General features: G+C 47.6%; 1 protein-coding gene across 1 annotated transcript; it reads right to left on the bottom strand.

The window, feature by feature from the left end:
• Nucleotides 1–835: 835 nt before the first annotated feature.
• On the bottom strand, nucleotides 836–20,455 carry LOC135374817 (uncharacterized). The gene is made up of 4 exons (XM_064607748.1): nucleotides 20,316–20,455; nucleotides 20,165–20,247; nucleotides 9,317–9,397; nucleotides 836–1,069 (listed from the first exon to the last, which is right to left on the bottom strand). The coding sequence occupies exons 1-4, from the start codon at nucleotides 20,432–20,434 to the stop codon at nucleotides 876–878; spliced, it is 477 nt and encodes a 158-aa protein (XP_064463818.1). The 5' UTR covers nucleotides 20,435–20,455; the 3' UTR covers nucleotides 836–875.
• Nucleotides 20,456–22,400: the final 1,945 nt, after the last annotated feature.

Genomic DNA, 22,400 nt, shown 5'->3' with positions numbered 1-22,400 from the left:
TGAGCCAGGTGGTGGGTGTAGAAGCACGAGTGGGTGTACAGAAGCACGAGCCCCTCCTCCAAAGCAGTGACCGACTTAGCAATATATTCACAAATCCCATACAGGTGACATACCGACGCGCAAAAAACCTGGCAGACTCCTTGGTCAATGCCAAAATCAGCAAAACGAGCACCCCGTACACGGGAACACGACCCTGCAACCTCCCGCGCTGCAAAACATGCAAGCATGTTCAACACGCTAACTCCATTAAAAGCACTGCGAGCAATTACACCCACCCCGTTAACCACGCATTCACAAGCCCAAGTCTGTGTTCGAAATATCGGCGGCTTCTGTCCTGAGGCAACTCCCTTCCTTTCCCTAGACAGCCACGCACAGCTATACTTGGGAGTCTGCTCTCCCGCGGCGACCCTACCGTAATGCGGGGGAGGGCTATTGCGACGACACTACCCGGCAATGGGGGCGCCAATAAACCGACGCCGGGACATTAAAACACATAATAAGATGCATAATGTAAAAACCCCGAGACTAGGGAACACGAAGGGCAGACACAACACGAAGTCTCAATAGAGAGATACTTCGAGAGACCTGTTGAGGCTTCGTGTTGTGTCTGTGCCTTCGTGTTCCCTAGTCTCTGGGTTTTTGCATTATGCATCATCTTCACCAGCTCGCTTGCTTCCTAGTCATTTTTTCATTGACAAAATAAGAGACATACGTACTTTTAAACCTATAATAAGTAGGTGAGATGCAATCACAAGGAGAATGAAAACTTTGGTCAATGTATGTATCCGCTGAACACATTACACCTTGTTACACTTTCGGTTCACAATATACCACAAAACATTCAATTATTTAATGCACGGTGAAGAAGGATATCTTCAACGACACGATTTGAGGTCGGATTCGTCAGTCGTTATTGGAAGTATTGAAGTTAAAGCTGGACACTTGGGTTCCTTGGGTTGTTCAGTCTTGCAATCGAGGCTGTTGTACTTTGCTTCGCATTCTGTCAATCTTTGCTTCGCATCCGCATTCGTAGTGCGGGCAAAGTGGTCGCGGACCCACATCATGCATTCTGCAAAGAAACCGAGAATCGTGAGAAACAGAGCTCCTGACAAGCAGAGGACTAGAGCTCCCGAACACCAGAAGCTACTTACTAGAATATTGATGACATATAGATTACAGGAAAATATCAAACCAAAATGTTATATAACATGCACGTTTCCCTGCATTGAGGCATCAGCGACTTTATTATTCTTTAGTATGAATTTACTGCAGGCGGATCCGTCGAGTCAAGCCTTGTCACGTACCTGTATTTCAGAGGAACAATAAGGATATAATAACATCCACAGGTTGATTCAGTCTATTCCCATTTTCTGAATGTCTTCTGACAATATTGTGACCCGACATACTCCTGAGAACATACCGCTTGTATATGTGTCACCGTATGTACATCACGTATTGCGGTAAAAATTCGTATCATGGCATTTCTGACACCCTCTGTGCATGACTTGGAAAATACCTTACTCAGAGATTGAATTGCGTGGTCATAAGTGTCGTGTCTGCTGTGTCCCAAAAAGCCCCAGGCAACCACGCTGCATCTGATCTCGTGCCAGGTACCGAAAAAAGCCCCCGTTTATTTCCTCGTCCTCTTTTATCCTCGCCAGGCGAGCATGCGTACATCGTCAACAAACCAGATCACCATTTGTATTAACACCACATCTCCCTTTTTAGTTTTTTTTTTATCTTTCAACATTAACCATACCCAAACACCTGTTACCACCCCAGACACAAAACACAACCCAGTTTAGCTTTCTTCTATGTCCGACTCAAAGTCCAAGTATGTCCGGCCTGAAGACTTGCCGCCCGTACCGAGATACACGGACGAACCTGCTAGTGCGGTCTTCGCTAACTCGTGCAGGTGGCTCGTTTGTGTCCGACTTCTCCGAACTACTTCAATCGGCAGCCTCGGACTCTTCCAATGGCTGAAAGTCAGGAGTACTATGTTGCTCTGCCGACAGAATCCCTGGACTCTGCATGTGCCGGTCCGGTAGCAGCTGAAACGGTCCGGTAGCGTCGCCCCTGCTCTGACGTTCTAGTCGAACCAGGGTTCTCCGGTTCCTTCGCAGCATGCCCGCTGTCGTTCGCACCACGTATGACCTCGGAGATCCAGAATGTCGAACTATGACCCCTTCTGTCCTCGCACTCCGGACCTAGACCCTGACTCCTTGCTGCAGGTCCGGCAGCGGCCTTGCTCGGTGCCTCTTGTCATAATCTCTCCTCTGTGTCTCTTTCTTGGCAGCTTCCTTTTTTGATATCTCACGCTGGTTGAGATTCTTCGGCCGCAGCGTCGCGGGAAGTACTGGCACTCTGTTTTGAAGACGTCTTCCCATAAGCACTTCGCTTGGGCTATATCCCGTGTTTCCAGCCGTACTCCTGTACGCCAGCAACGCTAGGTAAGGATCATCGGCTTTTTCCAAGAGTCGCTTTACCGTCTTCACCATGCGCTCGACTTCTCCGTTTGCCTGGGGATACAAAGGACTAATTGTTACGTGCCGAAAGCCGTAAGTGTCGGCGAAACGCTTGGAGTCTTTTGAGGAAAATTGCGGGCCGTCATCCGATACCAAGGTATCCGGAATCCCGTGCCCCGAAAAAATACTTTTGAGGCGATCGATCGTGCCGGAAGAGGTCGCACTTAGCAGCAGTGAAATCTCAGGGTACTTTGAACGGTAGTCGACAGCAAGTAGGTAGGTGTTCTTCCTGAAGTCAAACAGGTCGACTCCTACCACTTGCCACGGAAGCGTTGGCGTTTCTGAAGGAAGCAACGGCTCGGCCTGTTGTTCTCTGTTCTGTGCACACTTCTGACAGGTTTTCACTGCACTTGCTAGCTGTGCTGACAACCCTGGCCACCATACAGTTTCTCTGGCGAGTGCCCTGCACCTGACGATTCCTTGGTGCCCATCGTGTAAGGAGTCGAGGACCTCTGCTCGCAATTTCTCGGGAACGATTATTCTAATGCCGAACACAAGAATTCCTGCATGCACTGTGACGCCTGCTTGATCCTTCCAGTACGGACGAAGCTCCAGCGGTGTCGACGACCAGTGTGGCCACCCGGTGGCGTAGTACCGCTTTAACTGTTGGCAAGCATTGTCATCCTTTTGGGCGTCTTGAATACGTCGAAGCCGCAAAGATACATTGCGGATGCCCATCATTGCTCCGCTGGCGAAGCTTTCCACTTCAGTGACAGTGAGTGTGTCGCTATCTGCGTCATTCAGCTGAGGAGCTCTTGAGAGTGCGTCAGCGATGACCAGGCTCTTCCCTGGCACGTAGACTACACTGTAGTCGAATCGCATGAGGCGCAACCGGAACCTTTGAATGTGCGGCGGAAGTAGATCTACTGGCGACTTCCCCAACAGTGGTACAAGAGGACGGTGGTCAGTTTCGAACGTTGCGTGAAGGCCTCTGAGGAAATCTTGGAAACGCTCAGCTGCCCACGTCACTGCCAAGGCCCCCTTCTCGATCTGTGCGTAGTTTCTCTCAGTGTCCGAAAGCGACCTGGATGCGAAGGTCACTGTACGCCGATCACCAGACGGCTGCACTTGCAACAGAACGGCTCCCAGCCCATAGGGTGAAGCGTCAGCTGAGACAATGGTGGGGAACTTTGGGTTGTACTTCGCCATACAAGTAGACGAGCAGACCATTCTTTTCAGTTCCTGGAGCGCTTTATCTTGTTCATGGCCCCAGTGCCATTCCGTGTTTTTCTTCAGAAGTTCACGAAGCGCCCTCGTTTTCTCAGCCAAATTGGGAAGGAACCTTGATAGATTATTTAAGATGCCAAGAACTCTTCTAACGCCCGCTACGTCTGACGGAGGCTTCAAGTCTCTTATTGCTTTTACTTTCTTCTCATCAGGACGAATCCCATCCTTGCTGATTCTGTAGCCCAGGAATGTCACTTCATCGGTGCCGAACACGCACTTCTCCCGATTCAGAGTGATGCCCGCCGTACGTATGCACTGCAGTACTTGCCTGAGACGCTTGTCATGTTCCGCCTTGTCCTTGCCATAGACCAAGACGTCATCCGTGAGGTTTGCGACCCCCTGTAGCCCATCAAGAACTTCTGCCATTCGCTTTTGAAAATATTCTGGAGCCGATGTAATTCCAAACGGCAACCTCGTGAAGCAGTAGCGACCAAACGGCGTAATAAACGTCGTGAGTTCCTGACACCTAGGAGCCAGCTTGATCTGCTGAAATCCCGAATTTGCATCAAGTTTCGAAAAAATTGTCGCCTCGCCCAGCAGTCCCAAAGTCTCCTCCTCGCTGGATAAGATGTGCCTCTCACGCATGACGCTTGCGTTCAACTTCGTCAGGTCGACGCAGATCCTGACGTCTCCAGACGGCTTCAACACTGGAACAATTCCAGCGCACCAGGACGTTGGGCCTTGTACTGGACGGATTATCCCAGCTCTTTCCATGCGTTGAAGATCTTTTTGGACACCTGCCGTCATTGGTATCGGAATCCGTCTGGGCGCCGAAATAGCGAACGGCTCGCAGCCTTTCACCAGTCGAATAGTATACTCTCCAGAAACAGTTCCCAACCCATGGAAAACTTGGGGAAACTCCTCTTCTACTTCCTGCTGTTTGTCCAGGTTGCTAACGAACTTTATGAGACCAAGACGGTCAATCAGTGGCACTCCCAGTAGCGCACTACGCAAAGGATCCATGACGTAGAATTCCTCCTCGCAGTACCTGTCTTTCCAGCGAACTTCCGCTGTGAATTTTCCGACTATGTCGAGCATCTGGCCGCTTGGCCCTTGAAGACGCTGGTCCGCGCAAGTCTGTAACTTGCAAGGGATGCCAGCGAACGGAACTGGCAATACCGAAACGTCGGCGCCGGTGTCAATCTTCGCTAAAATTGGTATTCCATTGACGGTGATCTCTGCATGCCTTGATGGACCTTGCTTTTGAAGAGACAGCGTTCCGAGGAACGCAGCCTCGTTGTCTTCTTCCAGTGCAGAAATCTCTTTCGATCTTCTCCCTGACTGGCACACTCGAGCGAAGTGCCCGTGCTTGTTGCATGAATAACACTTTCTTGCTGGACAAGTGGATTTCTTGTGCGATGTGCCACCGCAGTAAGCGCAATTCTTTGGCTGGTCTTGTGCTTTACCTCGTTGCCAGGCTCTTTGCTTGTGGGACCTCTTGTACCTGGACTTGTGAACCGCGTCCAGGTCCGGCGCCGCGTGATTTCCTTCCACTGGCGTATTTTGACGACGCAGTTCTTCCTGCTGACGGCGCACAGTCTCTCGTTGTCGAGCCAGCTTCAATGCTGCAGATAAAGTGGCTTTGGCGTCCATCTGTAGGCTCTCGGAGAGAGACCTATCCTGTAGACCTAATATGAATCGGTCTCGGACCATCCGCTCCTTCAGCGTTCCAAAGTCACATCTTTGGCCCAAAGTCCTGAGCGCAGTGGCGAACTGATCCACTGACTCCCCCTGTTCCTGGACGCGCGAGTGAAAGCACGCGCTTTCGTAGACCAGGTTTTCAGCCTCCGTGAAATGCTCGACAAATTTGCGTTTCACGAGGTCATAATCCTTTTGTTGTTGCTCGCTGAGTTCGAAAGTGTTGAATATTTTCCTGGCTTCTCGTCCCATCGTATACAGAAGCGTGCGCACTTGCGCCTCGCCGCTGCGTTCGTTGACGCCCGACGCGTACCGGTAGTCTTCGAAGTAACGATGAAAGATGAAGGTCTCTGAAAAGGTTAGCCAGCTTCAGAACATCAGTTCTTTCAGTCTTCGAAGTGTTCTATCCACTGCGGACCACTGCGAAGCGGTGTCAGAGCTGAACGGCAGTGGTTGTTGCATTGAGAACCCACCTTGCATCCCGGGTGCTGTCAATGATTCGCCGTTCCCGTGAGCGATATCCCTTCAAGGCTTCGTGGCGTCGTAACCTTAAACTTCTGACACCATGTCGTGTCCGCTGCGTCCCAAAAAGCCGCAATAAGTGTTCAAACATTGTTTGAATCAAACCATCGTTGTCATGTTTTGAATATTTGTGCTAAAATTCAGGTGTTACGCAACATGCTGACGACCTAAAAACCGATATACCTACTGCATGAGTGACTGCTCCCCTCAAATATGATGTCACGTCTATCGTAAAATGGCGTTCGGACAATTCGTTTGTCATTATTGTCATGTCCAACAATTGCATATGTAGTTGTTGTTAGTGGCATGGACGGGTGATTACCTGGGCTTTTCACTCTATTTCAGTTTTCATGTTGATTAGATAACATCTACAGGCATGAGAAATTTCCACCTCGTTGCTCCTATTGCGGAGCCCCTTCAACCCCCCTTTTTTGTTCTGCTTACATCGCTCTCTAGTTCTTCGAACTTTTCCCATTTTGAGTTTCCATGGAGTTTGATAGATGTCTCGAAGAGGTTCAGCAGAGGTTTATTACAGTTTTTACGGCAAGCACATCGGCATCAGCACATGCTACGGCTATTGTTATTAAATTAAACAAACTTATATTTACGATTATATTTATTTGTCGTCGTAAATACCGTGACTTTCGCTTCTTCTATCACATATTTCATGCTCTCGTCCTTCGGTTTCGATGTCCCAGTTAAGATTCGGAGACTCCTCCCTGCTTTTTATGTCTGCACGGGTCGCGGGTCAGTTCCGAAACAGGTATGATGAGTAATTTTAATGATGTCCATCGACAACATAATAATAAAAATATTTTTTTTTAAACTGCTTATAGTCCTCATCTGGCAATCATTCACCTGACGCATAAACAATACTGGAACATATACTTTGCTCCCACATCAACTATCACTGAACTTTTTCTTCAAATTCCAACATGGTTATAGAAAGGATTAACGCAATCCTAGTTTTCAGACAGATAACAGCTTTCTCAGGCTCGGCTTTGGATAAGGTTCATCACATACGTTTTTATGCCATATTGTCGTCACTCAACATTAACTTTCCTGTCGTTGCTTCGTTTAACGATTGTCTGTCCAACCACGAACAATGCATGGCTCTACGGGTAATATGCCGGCACATGTTTCGTTCACATCGACACATGTTTTTCTTACAAAAAACTATTAGATCCGGAAACATTTCGTTTACACAGGTGGGTTATATGGCCGGACGAATATCATGTAGGACAGCATATGCGACTACTAGGGTACTAACTAGCTAAAATTCATTGCTTCACTTATCAATTAGACGTTTTCTGCGAAATACGACATTATTCAAATTCATCGTTCATATAGAAAACCCTGAAAAGCGAATGTATCTGGGCGTATAAATCCCCGAATTTGAGAATGCACATCAGGTGAAACAGGAAGTGCGCACTACACAAGCGCAGAAAGAGCGGCAGGCATGCATTTTACGTGAGGGGGGCCACGTGCTTTGGAGCGATGGAACTGCAGTAGGCGCTAATCTGTTTGCCAGATACACCGCTATCCTGCCCAGGTTGAAAGTTCCGGGCTCGAATCCCCGCACAGTTTTTCATGATATCAGCACACAACGTGCCATCAACACATCAACGCGCCGAGTAACATAGTGGCAACGCACGGCAACCGCACGCCACCAACAACCCTACCTCTTGGAAGATTGAACGGTTGGGAGCGCGAGCAGTTCTAATGCGACTTCATCCAGCAGTCACCGAACCGAGAGGTCGAAAACTAACGAAGACTATCAGCAGTACTTGGGTAGTTCTTTTATTCCTTGTTAGCGCCGCGAAGCAACTCTAACTATAAGCAACGTACAGACGTGGTTGATGGAGAGCTGACAGCGGGAAGGAGTGGGTGACTGCGGGAGTTAGAACGTGTCCTACACTCTAAGGGAAAGAACGAATAAAACGGGGAGTAACGGCAGCTTCTAGTCCCTCCCCATTTTCTTTACTCCTCGCAAGACAGCAAATGGTCACTGAGCCTCGCCAGTGACCTGCTGAATGCGACAGTTCACGTGCTCTTCGTGAATTTGATGGAATAAGGCTATGTAACTTACCGAGGTACTATATCGAGGTACTGGCATACTTTCCCAGCGTCAGTTACCTAACGTCGATTTGTGTCGTTGTAAGCTAATAACCACTTGGTCATTTTACAGGCAAATGACATGACGTAATGCAGGCGTAACTCAGCTAGATTTGAGGAGTAACTGTAACGGAGTTTCATTTTTGTTTGAGTGCCTATCACCGCAACTTGATTTCTTTCACAGTCATACAAGTGCAACCATGAATTTATTCACATATATTTAGGAACTTACTCAGCTCTTGTCACTCTGTACGACACACTGATGGTTTCACAAGTGCAATATTTTTATTTTTTTTATCATTTAATACCTCTGTTACACAGGCAGCCTTTGACGGCCGTTGAAACCAACTGCATTAAAAACAGGCGTAGCAGCAGCACGCGTGTATTGTGTCAACCTCTGAGAGGACATTGGTGCTCGACAGGATAGCACTATACGGGTTTTCAAGACATTTCGTTTCAATGGTCGTCGATGGCCTTCCGCGTAACAGGGGTATAAGTGAATGCCCTCTTAGAAACGATTGTCCAATTGGGGTTCAGTGAGAGAAATATGATTTTTTATAAGCTTTGTGTACGGCGGTCTACATCACCTTTACATTCAGGCAATGCGAGTCTACTTGAAAATCAACTTCCATAACCCGTTCAACACTGAATGCGTGAGAATTAGAGTCCTCGTACGAAAGAATCGCGGCGTGGCCTGTCTGTAGCCACGGAAGTGGAGAGAGGCGCTGCGAGCGGAGTGGGCGCGCCGGCAGTGCAACTGCAGTGGTCGACAGGTTCAGACGTGTCTGCGTGGGCGTGCCATGGGGTACGAAAGCTGTGCGGAGGAGCGGCAGCGAAAGAAGGCTGAGGCTGAGCGACAGCTCTGGTAAGCTGAGTCCGAGGAAACCCGAAGGCCTCGCTTGGCTGTGGATGCTGCTGCAAAGCGACGAAAGCGAAGCACAGAGAGGACTATAAAAGACTCTATCTCTTTGGAACGCAATACGTGCATATACTTAGCGTATTGTGGCGGACCCTTAGTTGAATCAGTGAAATACTTAAAGTGCCACTTCACCGACCAGAAAGCCGTGATGCTAGCTCTGCGTAAAGGGATGCCTGCCGACCCGAAGGTTCATGGAGTTTGGACCTCTACAATGAACGAAACCACCGAATATTTATCTGCTCCTGGGTTGAACCCGTGCCGAACCGACATCAATGAACACGATCTCCCACCAAAAAATAAATAACTGTGCTGGTCGCTCGCAAGTGATGCGTAGAAGAACGAAGCGAACAACTGAAAAAGGCCAACTCACTTTGGGCAGTGGTATCGTTGTGTTCTGTCATAACGATGCATGATGTCATCTTGTCAGCGTGCTTGATATCGTAGAAGTAAGCTATGGGAGAGAAGAATAGCGTAAATCAACATTGCAATAAATTGACTGGATTATCACAGATATCCTTCAGAGAACAGGAAGGGACAAAAATATTTTATAATTAAATAATAAAATTATATATTATATAATTAAATTATACATTTTAATAGCGAATTACCTATCAAAGTAATATTATCATATCTGGAGTTCATTGACCTGTGCAATGTCTACATCTCGTGTTCTAGCATGTAATCAATCCTTGAGTTTGGCTATTTGGCAAGTGGCGGAGAAACAACAGGAATATATCTGAAAAGCTCGTGCCAAATACGTGCACTACGGTACAACAGTGAATTTCTATTAAGGCACACACCAATGCTGGGCAGATTAATGGATTAGTTATGCATCCACTGGTGGAAAGCAGAGAGTTCAAATGTAAAATTTTGAAACGTACACAGTAGTGTGTGCAGTGTCGTGCCCACTTCTTTCGCGCGAGATGCTTTAAGATGCTAAATGCCGGCACAGTTCCCTGCGAAATCAGCCCAGGAAGCACGATACCCGCTGTGTTGTTGCCCTCGTGAGCAGGCAGTTCCATAGTGTTCCGTTCGCGAGCAGGGCTCTAAGTCAAGCAGTTCCATTACCATCACAAGCACCTCCACCACAGTGCGAATGAAGATGTTCAAAATGCCGTATGTTGGAAGTGCGCCGACATGCGGTATTCACGCTGCTGAAACATGACAAAAAAAAAAAGCGAAAAACAGGAGGGGTACGCTACGGATGCGTTAGAACGATTTCCGACCTTTCAAGCTTGTGACACGTTGGTAAGCGGGACGAACACTGTTATGAGACCGCTACCGCTACCCTCGCGGCACATGGTGACGCGAACCTCTCATAACGACACAGAACTTCTCACCTCTCTCACGAACCCCTCACGAATTATCTTGCTGCCCTACCACCATTTGGACTCGGAACACCGTCATCCGGTTCCTCCAAGGCGACTCATAACTCTCTCGGAGGACGTTGCGGAAGCACCACGCCACCTCACCCAATGGGCAAAGCAAGTCAGCCTTGCCTTGGCTAACCTCTCCCACAACACATAACAAACAAACGGACGAACGAACCCACGCTCGCACGGACTAAAGAACGAATGAAAAGCCGTATGAAAGCGCTTGGTCTACCAGCCAGCCCTTCTGGGCTGACGCCTGTAATACCTGTTACGGTCTATTCACATGTTACAACTTTACTGGCACGCAGCTAGGTTGCGCCGTGTCAACCGGTTGCGGGTCAGCTGGGGCGCGGTTTGCGAAGGGGACACGCGCGCAAGCAGCAGGAAATCTTCCCCAGTGATCGATGAAAAATATATCACGAGAATGTGTTCTGGAATCCCTCCTTGCAAACTTTCAAATGAATTTTCAGTTTTCGCTCTCGTGGGGATTGAACAAATAATGATGATTATGTATTTTCTTGCGCCATCTCGCGGGTTGCACAACTTCGTTCCAGCAGCGGGTGCACGTGATATGCGAAGTTGCAGAGAGTATATACAGGGTATTCCAGCTAAATGCGAACATATTTTTTTGAAAAATATATACATAACTTTTTCCGAGATGAAATCAATAGCTACATAAATTATGCTGAAGCACGACATTAGCAAACTCCTAAGGCAATGTCTTTATTAACTTTCAATAATTATTTTTTTAAGTATATGAAGCTCTGAAGTTGTCCCAATGAGAACATCTGGACCGTTCGGCCACCTGATACCGGTGCCGTTTTCAGAACACGAATCCGTTCGATAGATCGTCCGCAAAAAATTCGTGAAGGAGCACCATTTTTTCTTTATTTTGTTCATTGGCGAATCTTCGGAGATGCGACTTTCCTTCACCCACAGTGTGAGAGGGTCAAACAAATGTTTATTACGAACCAAACGCTTCTATCCCCCAAAACCTCCGAAGGGGGGGTTAGAATGAAAGTTTACTCATAGAGTTTCACCTCGTGGCTATCTCCGAACATTCCAACAACAATCGTTTGCCAGTTGTCCTTTTCCGTACGCAAAACACAAATATCACTTAAAATAGGCTGACAGCCATTATGCTCGCGAAGGTAGCCCACAAGCTCATTGGAAACGTGTCTCTTCTCGGTGCTAAGCATGTGTTCTCTTAGACGCTCATTGCCAACGTTGCAAAAACCGCGTTCCAAAGGAACTGAGTATACGATGTCTAGGGGTATAAACACATACTCTTTCACTTCTGTCGGCTACGCAAAGAGCATAGGCTCCAAAGCACAACCGGCACGTTCACATGCTACACGTTTGGTGGCGCTACCCTCATGTCGAGTGGCTGCTGGTTTTAATGACCCGTCAAGATTGCACAGGGAACAAGGGCGCTAAGCCAAACTTCTGTTTATTCGGTCACTTCGTGTGATCTCCGTGATGTGGGAGCTTCGCGATACCAACCACCACGAATGAACGGATCGACGACACTCCTCCAGGAGCTGACTCTTCCAGCAATTCAGACTAAAGGCGTACGTTGCGATCGACCCTGATACCCTCTGAACCAAAGTAATTGCGAACTAAGGCTACGCATCAGCCTACTTATGTGGCGGACATGCTGCACGTGCCACAGAGTAGGACTGCAGATAGTTTCGACCACCTGTCCCTCTTTCGATGGCCGCCGGAAATCTTCTACGCCGACACAGTATTCGACATGCACCTCCGTTTCCATTATGCCCTCGTTCTTGCAACCGTTCTCAGCCAGGATCGAACCTGCGGTCGGTCTTGAACCCAGCGAGGCAACAACGTACCAACTGGCTACCGAGGAACTGCACATTGTTGGAAGCAGCAGCATTGTTGTGGTTACGGTGTAGTCACACAACATACACTCCCCAGAAGCGGAATATATGAAAAACGTAATAATTTTCGGCTGTCATGTAAGCGAGGTAGCTCAACGTCGTGTGTCTTCACGTACGCTGCCAGCAGTGGGGAATATCCTATGACACGGTCACAAGATATTCCGTAGCGGACGAGAGGAAAAAAACGCTGACAGTGTCGTCTGCTAAGTTACACTGCGCCGCTCCAGATATTCTGCACCGTGTAAATCCTAAGCATAACATGGGACGGAACTATCTGCTCAGTTAGCGATGTTTTCGCTTTTTCTTCCGTCAGAATATTCCGTGAGGATGTCGCGCCGTGCGAATACACGGCATTTGGTGGAAGACCACACGCCAAGCCCATTGTGAAGGCAGCTGCGGGATATGCGTCTTGTGCGTTTTGACACGCATATTTCGGCACGCTGCGTGGCCTGCAGCATGTTCCGCAGCGCGTTCCTCACTGAAATGCGCACCATGTGCGTCGGCTTTTACACCGACGCCCAACAACTCGAATTCCTAGCCCCTTCCGGCGCGATCGATGTCTCCCGTCACCAGACTTATGGCCCTGTCACACAGCAAACTAAATGGCATTCCCAGCGATTGACATGAGTTGTGTTTTTTATTTATTTTTATGGAAACTAGCGAAACATTAGATTATTTCACAAAATCGCTGTATTTTCGACGTCACTTAGATGGCATCCCAGGAAAGACAAGTAAGAAGCCTATCCGCACCGCACATAGCAACATGGCAACTGGGAACGAGCGTAGTTCTCCGAAAAATATTATTAAGCCTTCCTTCCTTCATGTCGAAAGTTATCAAATTCGTGATAGAATATTGGAGTGCAACTTTTCATTCGTCTTTGAGTTCCTAAAACGGTTTAGCGTTGTTGTTGTTGCTTTCTACTTCTCCACTGCCAGGGCACGCATTTGATGCGAGAGGGAAAGGCGAATGAGTTCCTGCCACTCATTCGCTGGACGAATGGCATTCGCATGTATTGCCATTTGGTTTCACCGTGTGACACGAAACGAATGTCATACAGTGCGAATGTCATTGATTCATTTCATTCATCCATTTGTCGTGTGACAGGGATGAACACCGTAAGGGTGAATACTGCGTCTCTACCTCACGGCCCTCTCACATTGCTATCATAACTTTCAAGCCTGGCGTCCCAGTTACTGAAGAGGTCACGCTAGTCTTCAATAAGTACCCGTTGAGCGAGTTATTCGGTTCCGTAAAGGCCGTGGTTGCTGGCCCCTGGTGAAGAATTGCAGCGGGCCTGTCAGCTGCAAGACATTCTCAGGGCCTCACGCTATCGAAGAATGCTAAACTCGAAAAGAAGCCAAATGTGTGCAATATGGGGGCTGCACCCTGCTAGCTACAGGTAGTGGCCACTGCGGTTGTTAAAGAAACACTATTGAGAAAAGCGTCTCCATCAACCCTGCTATGGTGTGGGCCCTACAATACCAAAGCGACCCGCGGGACTCCATTTCCTCCACAGCCGCAACCAACCGCTAAGACTCCCCCGCTCAAGACATCCGTGCTCCGTAATAGCTCTATTACGGAAGAGCATGGATTTCTGGCCATGTCTGCTATACCGCCAGCAAAACACTGTCTGTATAAACAGTAAGGTCAAAAAACCTTAGAGAACCTCTTTCGCAATAGCTGTCATCCAAAGTCTGCTAAACACGGCATAGTCAAATACATTCTTTCTCGCTCTCCGAAAATATATTGTCTTCATCTGTCAATATTGCCGCATTTTCACGGGTAACACCACTTTTGCAAGCTGGTTATCCTATTGAATCCATTCATCGGTACTATGAAAGTTTCGTCTCCCAAGTGCAAAACCACTTCCCCTAATCCGAACTTACAACGGCGCAACCCGAGACACGGAAGAAAAACGGAAGACGACACAATCTCAAACACAAAAATCCTTTTTTTTTTCACTGTTGTAACTATGTACCAGCCCGCCTGCGCCCTTGCCCTTCTTGCCCTAATCCTTCTGGCTTGCCACTCATAATACCTTTTTCCCATAACATTCCACATTTCAACTGCAAGCTGACGCCTTCACATGGCATAAAAGCAGCCTTTAGCTTCTCCCAAAACCTCACCGATCTTACTCCTTTCCAACGTTCTGTTGGGGACACGGTTAGCTAAAATCGCCTGTCAGTACTTCGCCGTCCCAAATTACCTCTGTTGCGCTTGAAAGTGCTGTGCCAATATTGCATTTGAAGGTGGACCATGTGCTGCACGTGTTTATTACTCGCAATAAGTAGTCTTGCGACACCTGGATATTTGAGGTGCGGCAAACGACGGAGTGCTGATTTTAGACAACCGTGTCCCCTACAGTACAACTTCTCATATGCATCCATATGTCGCTTGCAAGGAAATGTTGTCTATTGTGTTCCTTTAGACTGTAATGCCTGTTACACTGACCAGCACGAAGAAGTTCCTCAACCACAGCCAAAGAGAGCACGCAAGCTATGTAAAAAAGAAGTATCTCCTCTGTGCTGTAGCAGCATATTGCCGGTTGTAACTATCAACCGTTATTTAAAAAAAAAAAACATCAGCTATCATATTCTGCAAAGGTAACCTGTCTCGTACCCTTTTCTAATTTGCCGCCACAATCCATATCCACAGAGGCTTCAGTAACCCTTCCATTGAGATCAGTTCCCCGTGTCGTCGACCTCGTTAACCCGCTCTAGCAGCTTTCTACTGTATTCTTCTGGAGGTTTCCTGGGTCTGTTCTAATCTAGTACAAAGGACTCCCTCATTCGCCCATTTTTGTAACTGTGCAATAAATGTCACTTCGTCGTTTGCGACTCGTCCCGTCTACATCATGTATCGTCTGCATCTTTACCCAAACACTCAGGATCGCGGCTTCTTTAACCAGCTTGCATGCTTCTACTATGTCCTACATGTGAAATGCTGTTCTATGATATGCCTCTTTAACTTATGGAATGGCTTTACCTATTGTGCTAATTCTAAGTCAAAGTGTTAGTGAGGTTAATGTGTAATGCGCTGTCCGAAGGACGTCAATATTGTTAGAAGAGGGCGACAACAGCCTTGTGTCGCATGAGCACTGTTTCTCGCGCACTCATTCTACCTTTGCTGTTCGCTCCCACATTAAACCTGTTGTTTCGCACTGCCGCACTGCGCTCTTACTTCTTCAGGTTATGGGCCCAGGGCACCTTGTTCAGAAGCACTGTTCCCTGCTTATCTTCCTCGGTCTTTGCTAATTGAACTACCGCTGCGTCAGCCGTCGGAGTTATGGCAGACTCGGGCAAGTTCATGGTTGCGAAGTTGACAGACGGCAACTACCAGGCTTGGAAATTCAAGATGAGAATGCTTCTGATCCGGGAGGACACTTGGACATACGTTGCAGACGAAGCCCCAGTGGATCCGTCGGCTGCGTGGGTTGCTGGAGATCGGAAAGCGCAAAGTACGATTTGCCTTAGCGTCGATGACAGCCAAATAGTGCACGTCTGTAACTGCTCATCGTCGAAGCAGATGTGGGGTGAACTGAAGAAGGTTCACGAGAGAGCAAACCTCAGTAATAAGCTGTATTTACTGAGGAAATTATATCAGTCACGATTGGACAAGGATGAAGAGATGCCAGTCTACATAAGGCGCACCTTGGAGTTTGTGGAGCGACTACGAGGAATTGGGAAAGAGATAACTGACTTCCAAGTCGCTGCTCTTCTTCTTAGCGGGCTTCCGGATTCCTACGAAGCACTGGTCACCGCACTTGATACACGGCCCGACGATGACCTCACGCTCGAATACGTAAAAGGCAAGCTTGTAGACGAATTTAAAAGGAAGCGAGAGATGACAGTTGTGTCAGCAATGACCGACTCGGAAGCGGCACTTCGTGTGCAAGGTTCCCGTGACACGAATACGTCCAGCGATACAAGAGAGTGCTTCTATTGCAAGAAGAATGGACACATCAGAAGGAACTGCGCTGCTTGGAAGGCGCAGAGAAAATCGCAGAAACAAAGAAGCAGACAGCGTGCTAAGACGGCAGTATCTCAGCACTCGTCTTCGTCGGAGATTGCTTTTCTTTTATCGAGAAATTCTTCTGCCAAGGATTGGTACATCGACTCAGGCGCCACAAGTCATATGTGCGACGACCTGAACTTTTTCACGCGGAACTTCAGGGAGAAGACAGAAGTGGTTACAGTTGCGAACGGTCAGCACGTTTCTTCTCAAGGCGTGGGAGATGGCACCCTGCAGTGTCGGGTATCGCCGTCGGTAGTCAAGACTGTTCCTGTCACAGAAGTCCTTTACGTGCCTTCTCTGGAGGGTAACCTCCTTTCCGTGAAGAGATTAGCTGGTCTCGGCAACGTGGTGACCTTCCGGGGAGACCAGTGCACGGTTGCTAAGAATAAGCAGGTCTTGGCTACAGGAAAGCTCGAGCGGGACCTTTACCGGCTTGTGACAGCTAAGACCGAAGTGGCCAACATTACACAAGCTTCGCATCATAGGAATTGCATCCATATTTGGCACCATCGGTTAGGGCACCGAGATGCACAAGCCGTAAAGCAATTGTACAGGGATGGTTTGGCAGACGGAATCCTTATTGAAGACTGCGACCGGCTGCTCAAATGTACAAGCTGTATAAAAGGAAAAATGAAGCGGGCATCCTCCCCAAAAGTGAGCGGTTCAAGAGCGGAAGGCGTACTGGACCTGGTACATACGGACGTTTGCGGGCCCATGAGGGTTCTTACGCCGAGCAAGAACAAGTACTTTGTAACGTTTATCGATGACTACTCTCGGTACACTGTGCTATACTTGCTAAAGTCCAAGGACGAGGCCTTTGAAACTTAAAGAGTACCTTGCATTAGTAAAGACTAAGTTTGGCACGTACCCGAAGGTCCTGCGTGGGGACAACGGAACCGAGTACACTGGCAGTACATCTCGACTGATTCTGCGAGACTGTGGGGTTGAGCTTCAGACCACCGTTCCGTATAGCCCTCAGCAAAACGGTGTAGCAGAAAGGAAAAACCGCACACTGTGTGAGAGTGCCAGGAGCATGCTTTTTGGAGCGGATATGCCAACGACTTTTTGGGGCGAAGCCATTGTGACGGCGTGCTACCTCCAAAACCGACTACCAGGCAGAGCAGTTCACAGAACACCTTACGAGCTGTGGCACAGCAAAAAGCCGAGCTTGGAACATCTCAGGATGTTTGGGAGTCACGTCTTCGTGCATGTTCCAAAGGAAAAACGGTCTAAATGGGATGCTCGTGCTGTCGAAGGGAGACTGGTTGGCTACGGAGGAACTCAGAAGGGATACCGAGTACTTCTCAAGGGGAGTCATAAGATAAAGGTGACTCGGGACGCCGTAAACGATGAAGCTCCAATCATACAGAAGTTCTGCTCGGAATCGTCTCCACCATGTCACGAAGAATCAGGAGATCATCGGCTACGTCATGAAGCGGGTGCAGATAGTCCCAGCGAGATAGAAGTAGAGATGTGGCCGAGCATATCTCCACCCGGGGAAGAAGAGGTCAGTGGTACACCGGGAGAGGATCGAGGGACAGCCGTAACTGAGCTTCGGCGTTCGGCTAGGAGCAATAAGGGCGTCCCGCCTGACCGATTTTCCTACATCGCTCAGGCCGCGCCAACTGCTGATCCTGGGAGCTGGAAAGAAGTTCAAGCATTGCCAGCTTGTGAGAGAGTGAAGTGGATTGAGGCTGCAAACGAAGAGATTGCTTCACTTCACCAACTTAACACGTGGGCTCTTGTGGAGCTTTCCCCTGGAAAACGACCATTCGGTTGCAAATGGGTTTTCAAAACAAAGAGAGACAAAGACGGCAATGTTGAGAGATACAAGGCAAGGCTCGTTGCCCAGGGGTACTCTCAAAAATACGGAGAGGACTACGACGCTACTTTCGCCCCCGTTGCAAAGCTTACGACCTTGCGGGTTCTTCTCACGGTATCAGCATCACGAAAGTTGCAGGTTCGTCACTACGATGTGAAGACTGCTTTCCTCAATGAAGTGATTGAAGAAGACATATACATGAGAGAGCCCGAAGGTTTCGTTTCGGTGGGTAAAGAACATCTAGTCTGCAAGCTGCAGAGATCCCTCTATGGGCTCAAGCAGGCCGCGAGGGCATAGGACATCAAGGCAAACGAAGTCTTTCTTGAAGAGGGCTTCAGCCGTAGCGAGGCAGACCCCTGCCTCTACTTCAAGACAGAAAAAGGCAGTCGCATATATATCCTTCTCTATGTTGACAATATGCTGATTTGCCACAAGGATGATTCAGTCATTACTGGAGTCTGGAAAAGTTTGAACAAGCATTTCGAGCTCAAGGACCTTGGGCATGTCAGCCGGTACCTAGGAATCGAAATAGAGAGATCAGAAGATGGTTGCTTCTACATCCACCAAGCTAAAAAGATCGACACCCTTCTGGAAAAATACCAGCTCATGGACGTCAAGCCTAGTCACACACCTATGGACCCCGACTACCTGAAATTTAGTGGGGATCACAGCTTACTGCCGACCAACGATCAGTACCGTCAAGCTGTCGGGGAGCTGCTGTACTTGAGCACAACTACGCGACCGGACATTGCTTGTGCCATCGGAATTCTTTGTCGTCGCGTGAGTAAGCCACGCCAGCAAGACTGGAATGCCGTGAAAAAGCTTTTACGTTACTTGAAGTACACCAGAAGCTTAAAGCTGAAGCTCTCCGGGCAGCCAGGTATGAAGCTGGAGTGCTACGTGGATGCGGATTGGGCAGGAGATGTGTCGGACCGCAAATCGGCTAGCGGGTACTTCGTCCAGCTGGGAGGCAGTCCCGTCTCCTGGTCCACGAGGAAACAGATGTCTGTAGCATTGTCATCTACAGAGGCCGAATATGTCGCAGCGGCACACGCGTCACAAGAAGTTTTGTGGTTTCGACAGCTCTTACAAGTTTTTGGTTATGACCAACTTCAGCCGACCTGCCTTTACGAGGACAACCAAGGCTGCATCAAGCTTGCACTTCGCGAGGGACACAGCGCGCGAACAAAACACATTGACGTGCGACATCATCATCTCAGAGATTTGGTCCAACGCGGAGTCATACACCTGCAATACTGCGAAACAGCCAGGATGGTCGCCGACGCATTAACCAAACCCATCCCGCGACCGCGACTACTGCTTCTGAGGGAGCACATGGGTCTCTTTGAGCATTAGTTGTCGAGGGGGGGGGGTGTTAGAAGAGGGCGACAACAGCCTTATGGCGCATGAGCACTGTTTCTCGCGCACTCATTCTACCTTTGCTGTTCGCTCCCACATTAAACCTGTTGTTTCGCACTGCCGCACTGCGCTCTTACTTCTTCAAATATGTGTTGATGAAGATGAAGCACGTTGCAATATGATGTCTTGTGTTCATGTTATACACCTAACACTGTAATGAACAGTAGAGATGTCCAAATGCCACATATGTAGTGTGAGGAATAATTGTGATCATCATCGTCTGCAGCGACGTCATCATCTTTTCAGCTACCTATTAAGCGGGTCCCACAAATCTTCGGGGACGCTTATTCCATCGAAGGAGGACCGTTACAGAAGCAGGGGCATTTACAGGGCCGCAGGAGACTAGAAAGGGGATGGTTAGTTAGCTGAAAAGACAACACTGCTGGGGACGAAGATTAGGATTGTTCCATTTATTAGGCAAGCAACACGCGGACAAAAAATACGTCCAGAAACTGCCTATTAAGAATCACCAATGGGTGTCCGAGACAAACATTTCGTATAGTTTTCTCTTGATCAGCAGTGTTGTACAGACATAGACTGAAACTCTTTAGGATGCATCGAACACGCCCGCAGAACATACCCAGCATCCACAGGGGATCGCCGCTGGGGTGCTCATGGGTGGCTGCTTGGCTGTTTCAGCTACTTGCTATTGCTTATTCTTGAGCGACTGCTTGCTTGGAATTGCCCTTACCTGCAGACTTTGTTTCGATTTTCAGCAGACTGTCAGCGCCTCCAGATCCCTGGTGTGTTGACAGAAGTATCGGGTGCCTCGTGCTGTCCGGAAAATATATCATTTTTAAGCAAATAAAATAAACATGCCAAGAAAGCGAAGTGCCGCTTACTATTCTGTTTTGTTTAGCCATCCAGAGTAAGCTACCATAGTGTGGTTGAGGTGTGTCCCCATCCTTTTCAGGTACAGGCACTTCTGATTGTCGTACGCCCAATGGGAACCTTTGAGCATAAAGAATCCCTCGCCTGGAGCCAAAGCCTGCGAGAGAATACATAGAGTGAAAGCGGCATATTTAATCCTCTCCTGCAAGTGAGTAGTCATTAGCAGGTAAGAACCATCGCATTTCTTATTCAATGTTATTGCCACAAAACCACTGTGGACAGTGAAAAAGAGCGGAGCTCAGGGGTGTTGGTGCGCGTCGTCGGCCGACTTCAAGGGGCACTGTACCTACATATTTCTGGAAAGCCTAGCGGAAAACCCAGTGAAAACGTCAGACAGCATAGCCTGCGACAGGGTTCAAACCCACTACCTTCCAGTGTTCAGCACGACCTTGGCTACCATCCACGAGAAGACTTTTTACCTGCTGCGGGCGTGCATATTCACAACTTGAATCTACGAAAAGAAAGGTATCGCGGATGGGGTACGATTCTCTGGCAAGGGTCATCCATATTGTTATTATAATTACAGTACTTATACTTACGCAATTATTAGTACTTTACAGTAAGCTTATAGGGGACAAGCAGCACGCGTCAACCTGCGCAATTGTCTGCGTTGAAGACCTGTACACTCTGACGAGCACAGCTGCAGGCGATGTGTTAGCTGGTAAATAATGACGAAATTTCATGTGCCTTCATTTCAACAATCTAAGGGAACGTAATGAAGACAGGGTAGGTCCATATGAATAGGATAGACTAACAAGATCGCCTCGAGGACTGCTCCAAAGTGTCGGTATTCGATGCTCATCCCCACTCGCTGACTCCTTATCAACGGCTGTCCTTGATAGCATTGTTTGGTCGTTGGTGTCGTAACTGTTGATCCAGCTTCTGTAATTTGCGTTACTAGAAAGGTTACACCTGTCGCTCATTTGCTCCTCTGACTACACTCCCTGCTCAAGCTGAAGCATATGTTTACCAATTCCTCGCCGCTCTTAACTCACTGGGAACCCTCTCCCTTCAGTGTGTGCAAGAATGCAGATAAACGGAATGGTAGCAGTATTCCTGTATAATAATGGAAGGAAGGGGAGGGAATGTATGTATTAAAAAAGGAAAGGTTAGCAATGCAAAGAGCCTGCTTGCTATTAAAAAACGGAAAAGGGAAAGCGAAAGAACAAACACACATTAAAACGAGATTAACATACACTAAAGAGGGACACTATAACAACGGAAAGGAAGGAAGAATGGAAAGGAAAGAAATAATGAAAAACGAGACACTCAAATAACGGAAAAGAAGGAAAGAGGATAGGAAAGAATGAATGAAAAAGAGACACTAAAACAATGGAAAAGAAGGAAAAAAGAAAGGAAACAAACAATTAAAAATAGACACTATAACAACGAAAAAGAAGGAAAAGGAAAGGAAACAAAGAACGAAAAAGCGACAATATAACAATGGAAAAGAAGGAAAAAGGAAGCAAAGGATGAAAAAACAGACACTATGACAATGAAAAAAAGAAGAGGAAAGGATAAATGAAAAATATGACAAAAGGGAAAGGAAGAATGAAAAGAGACACTACAACAGCTGAAATGAAGGAAGAAAATCAAAGAGAGGCACTATGACAATGGAGAAGAAGAAAAAGCAAAGGAAAGAAAGAAAGCAAAAAGAGGCACTATAAGAAGGGAAAAGAAGAAAAAAGGAGCGAATGAAAAAGAAACCCTATAAAAACGGAAAAAGAGAAAAAGGAAAGGAAAGAAAGAGCAAAAAAGAGACACTATCACACCGAAAAAGAAGGGGAAATGAAAGAAATAATGAAAAAGAAACACAATAACAACGGAAAAGAACGACAGGAAAGAATGAAAGCAGACTAGAACAGCAGAACAGGAAAAAAAGGAAACAAAAACAGAATAAAATGAGACGCTATAACAATGGAAAAGAAAGAAAAAGGAAACGAAAGAAAGGACAACAGAAAGACACTATAACAATAGAAAAGAAAGAAAACCAAAAAAGCAAAGCAGGAATGTGAAACAGACACTATATGTGACAT

Source organism: Ornithodoros turicata, chromosome 1 (assembly GCF_037126465.1).
Source record: "Ornithodoros turicata isolate Travis chromosome 1, ASM3712646v1, whole genome shotgun sequence".
Lineage (NCBI taxonomy): Eukaryota > Metazoa > Arthropoda > Arachnida > Ixodida > Argasidae > Ornithodoros > Ornithodoros turicata.
The sequence above is the reverse complement of the archived record's forward strand: the minus strand, read 5'-3'. Positions and strand labels throughout refer to the sequence as shown.

Excerpts from the sequence above, each read along its gene's own strand:
- LOC135374817 (XM_064607748.1), bottom strand. The coding sequence starts at position 20,434 with ATGCTCAAAGGTTCCCATTGGGCGTACGACAATCAGAAGTGCCTGTAC. Across the intron at positions 9,398-20,164 it reads AATCGAAACAAAGTCTGCAG|CTTACTTCTACGATATCAAG; the intron begins GTAAGGGCAATT and ends TCTCTCCCATAG. Across the intron at positions 1,070-9,316 it reads CAACGATACCACTGCCCAAA|AATGCATGATGTGGGTCCGC; the intron begins GTGAGTTGGCCT and ends GTTTCTTTGCAG.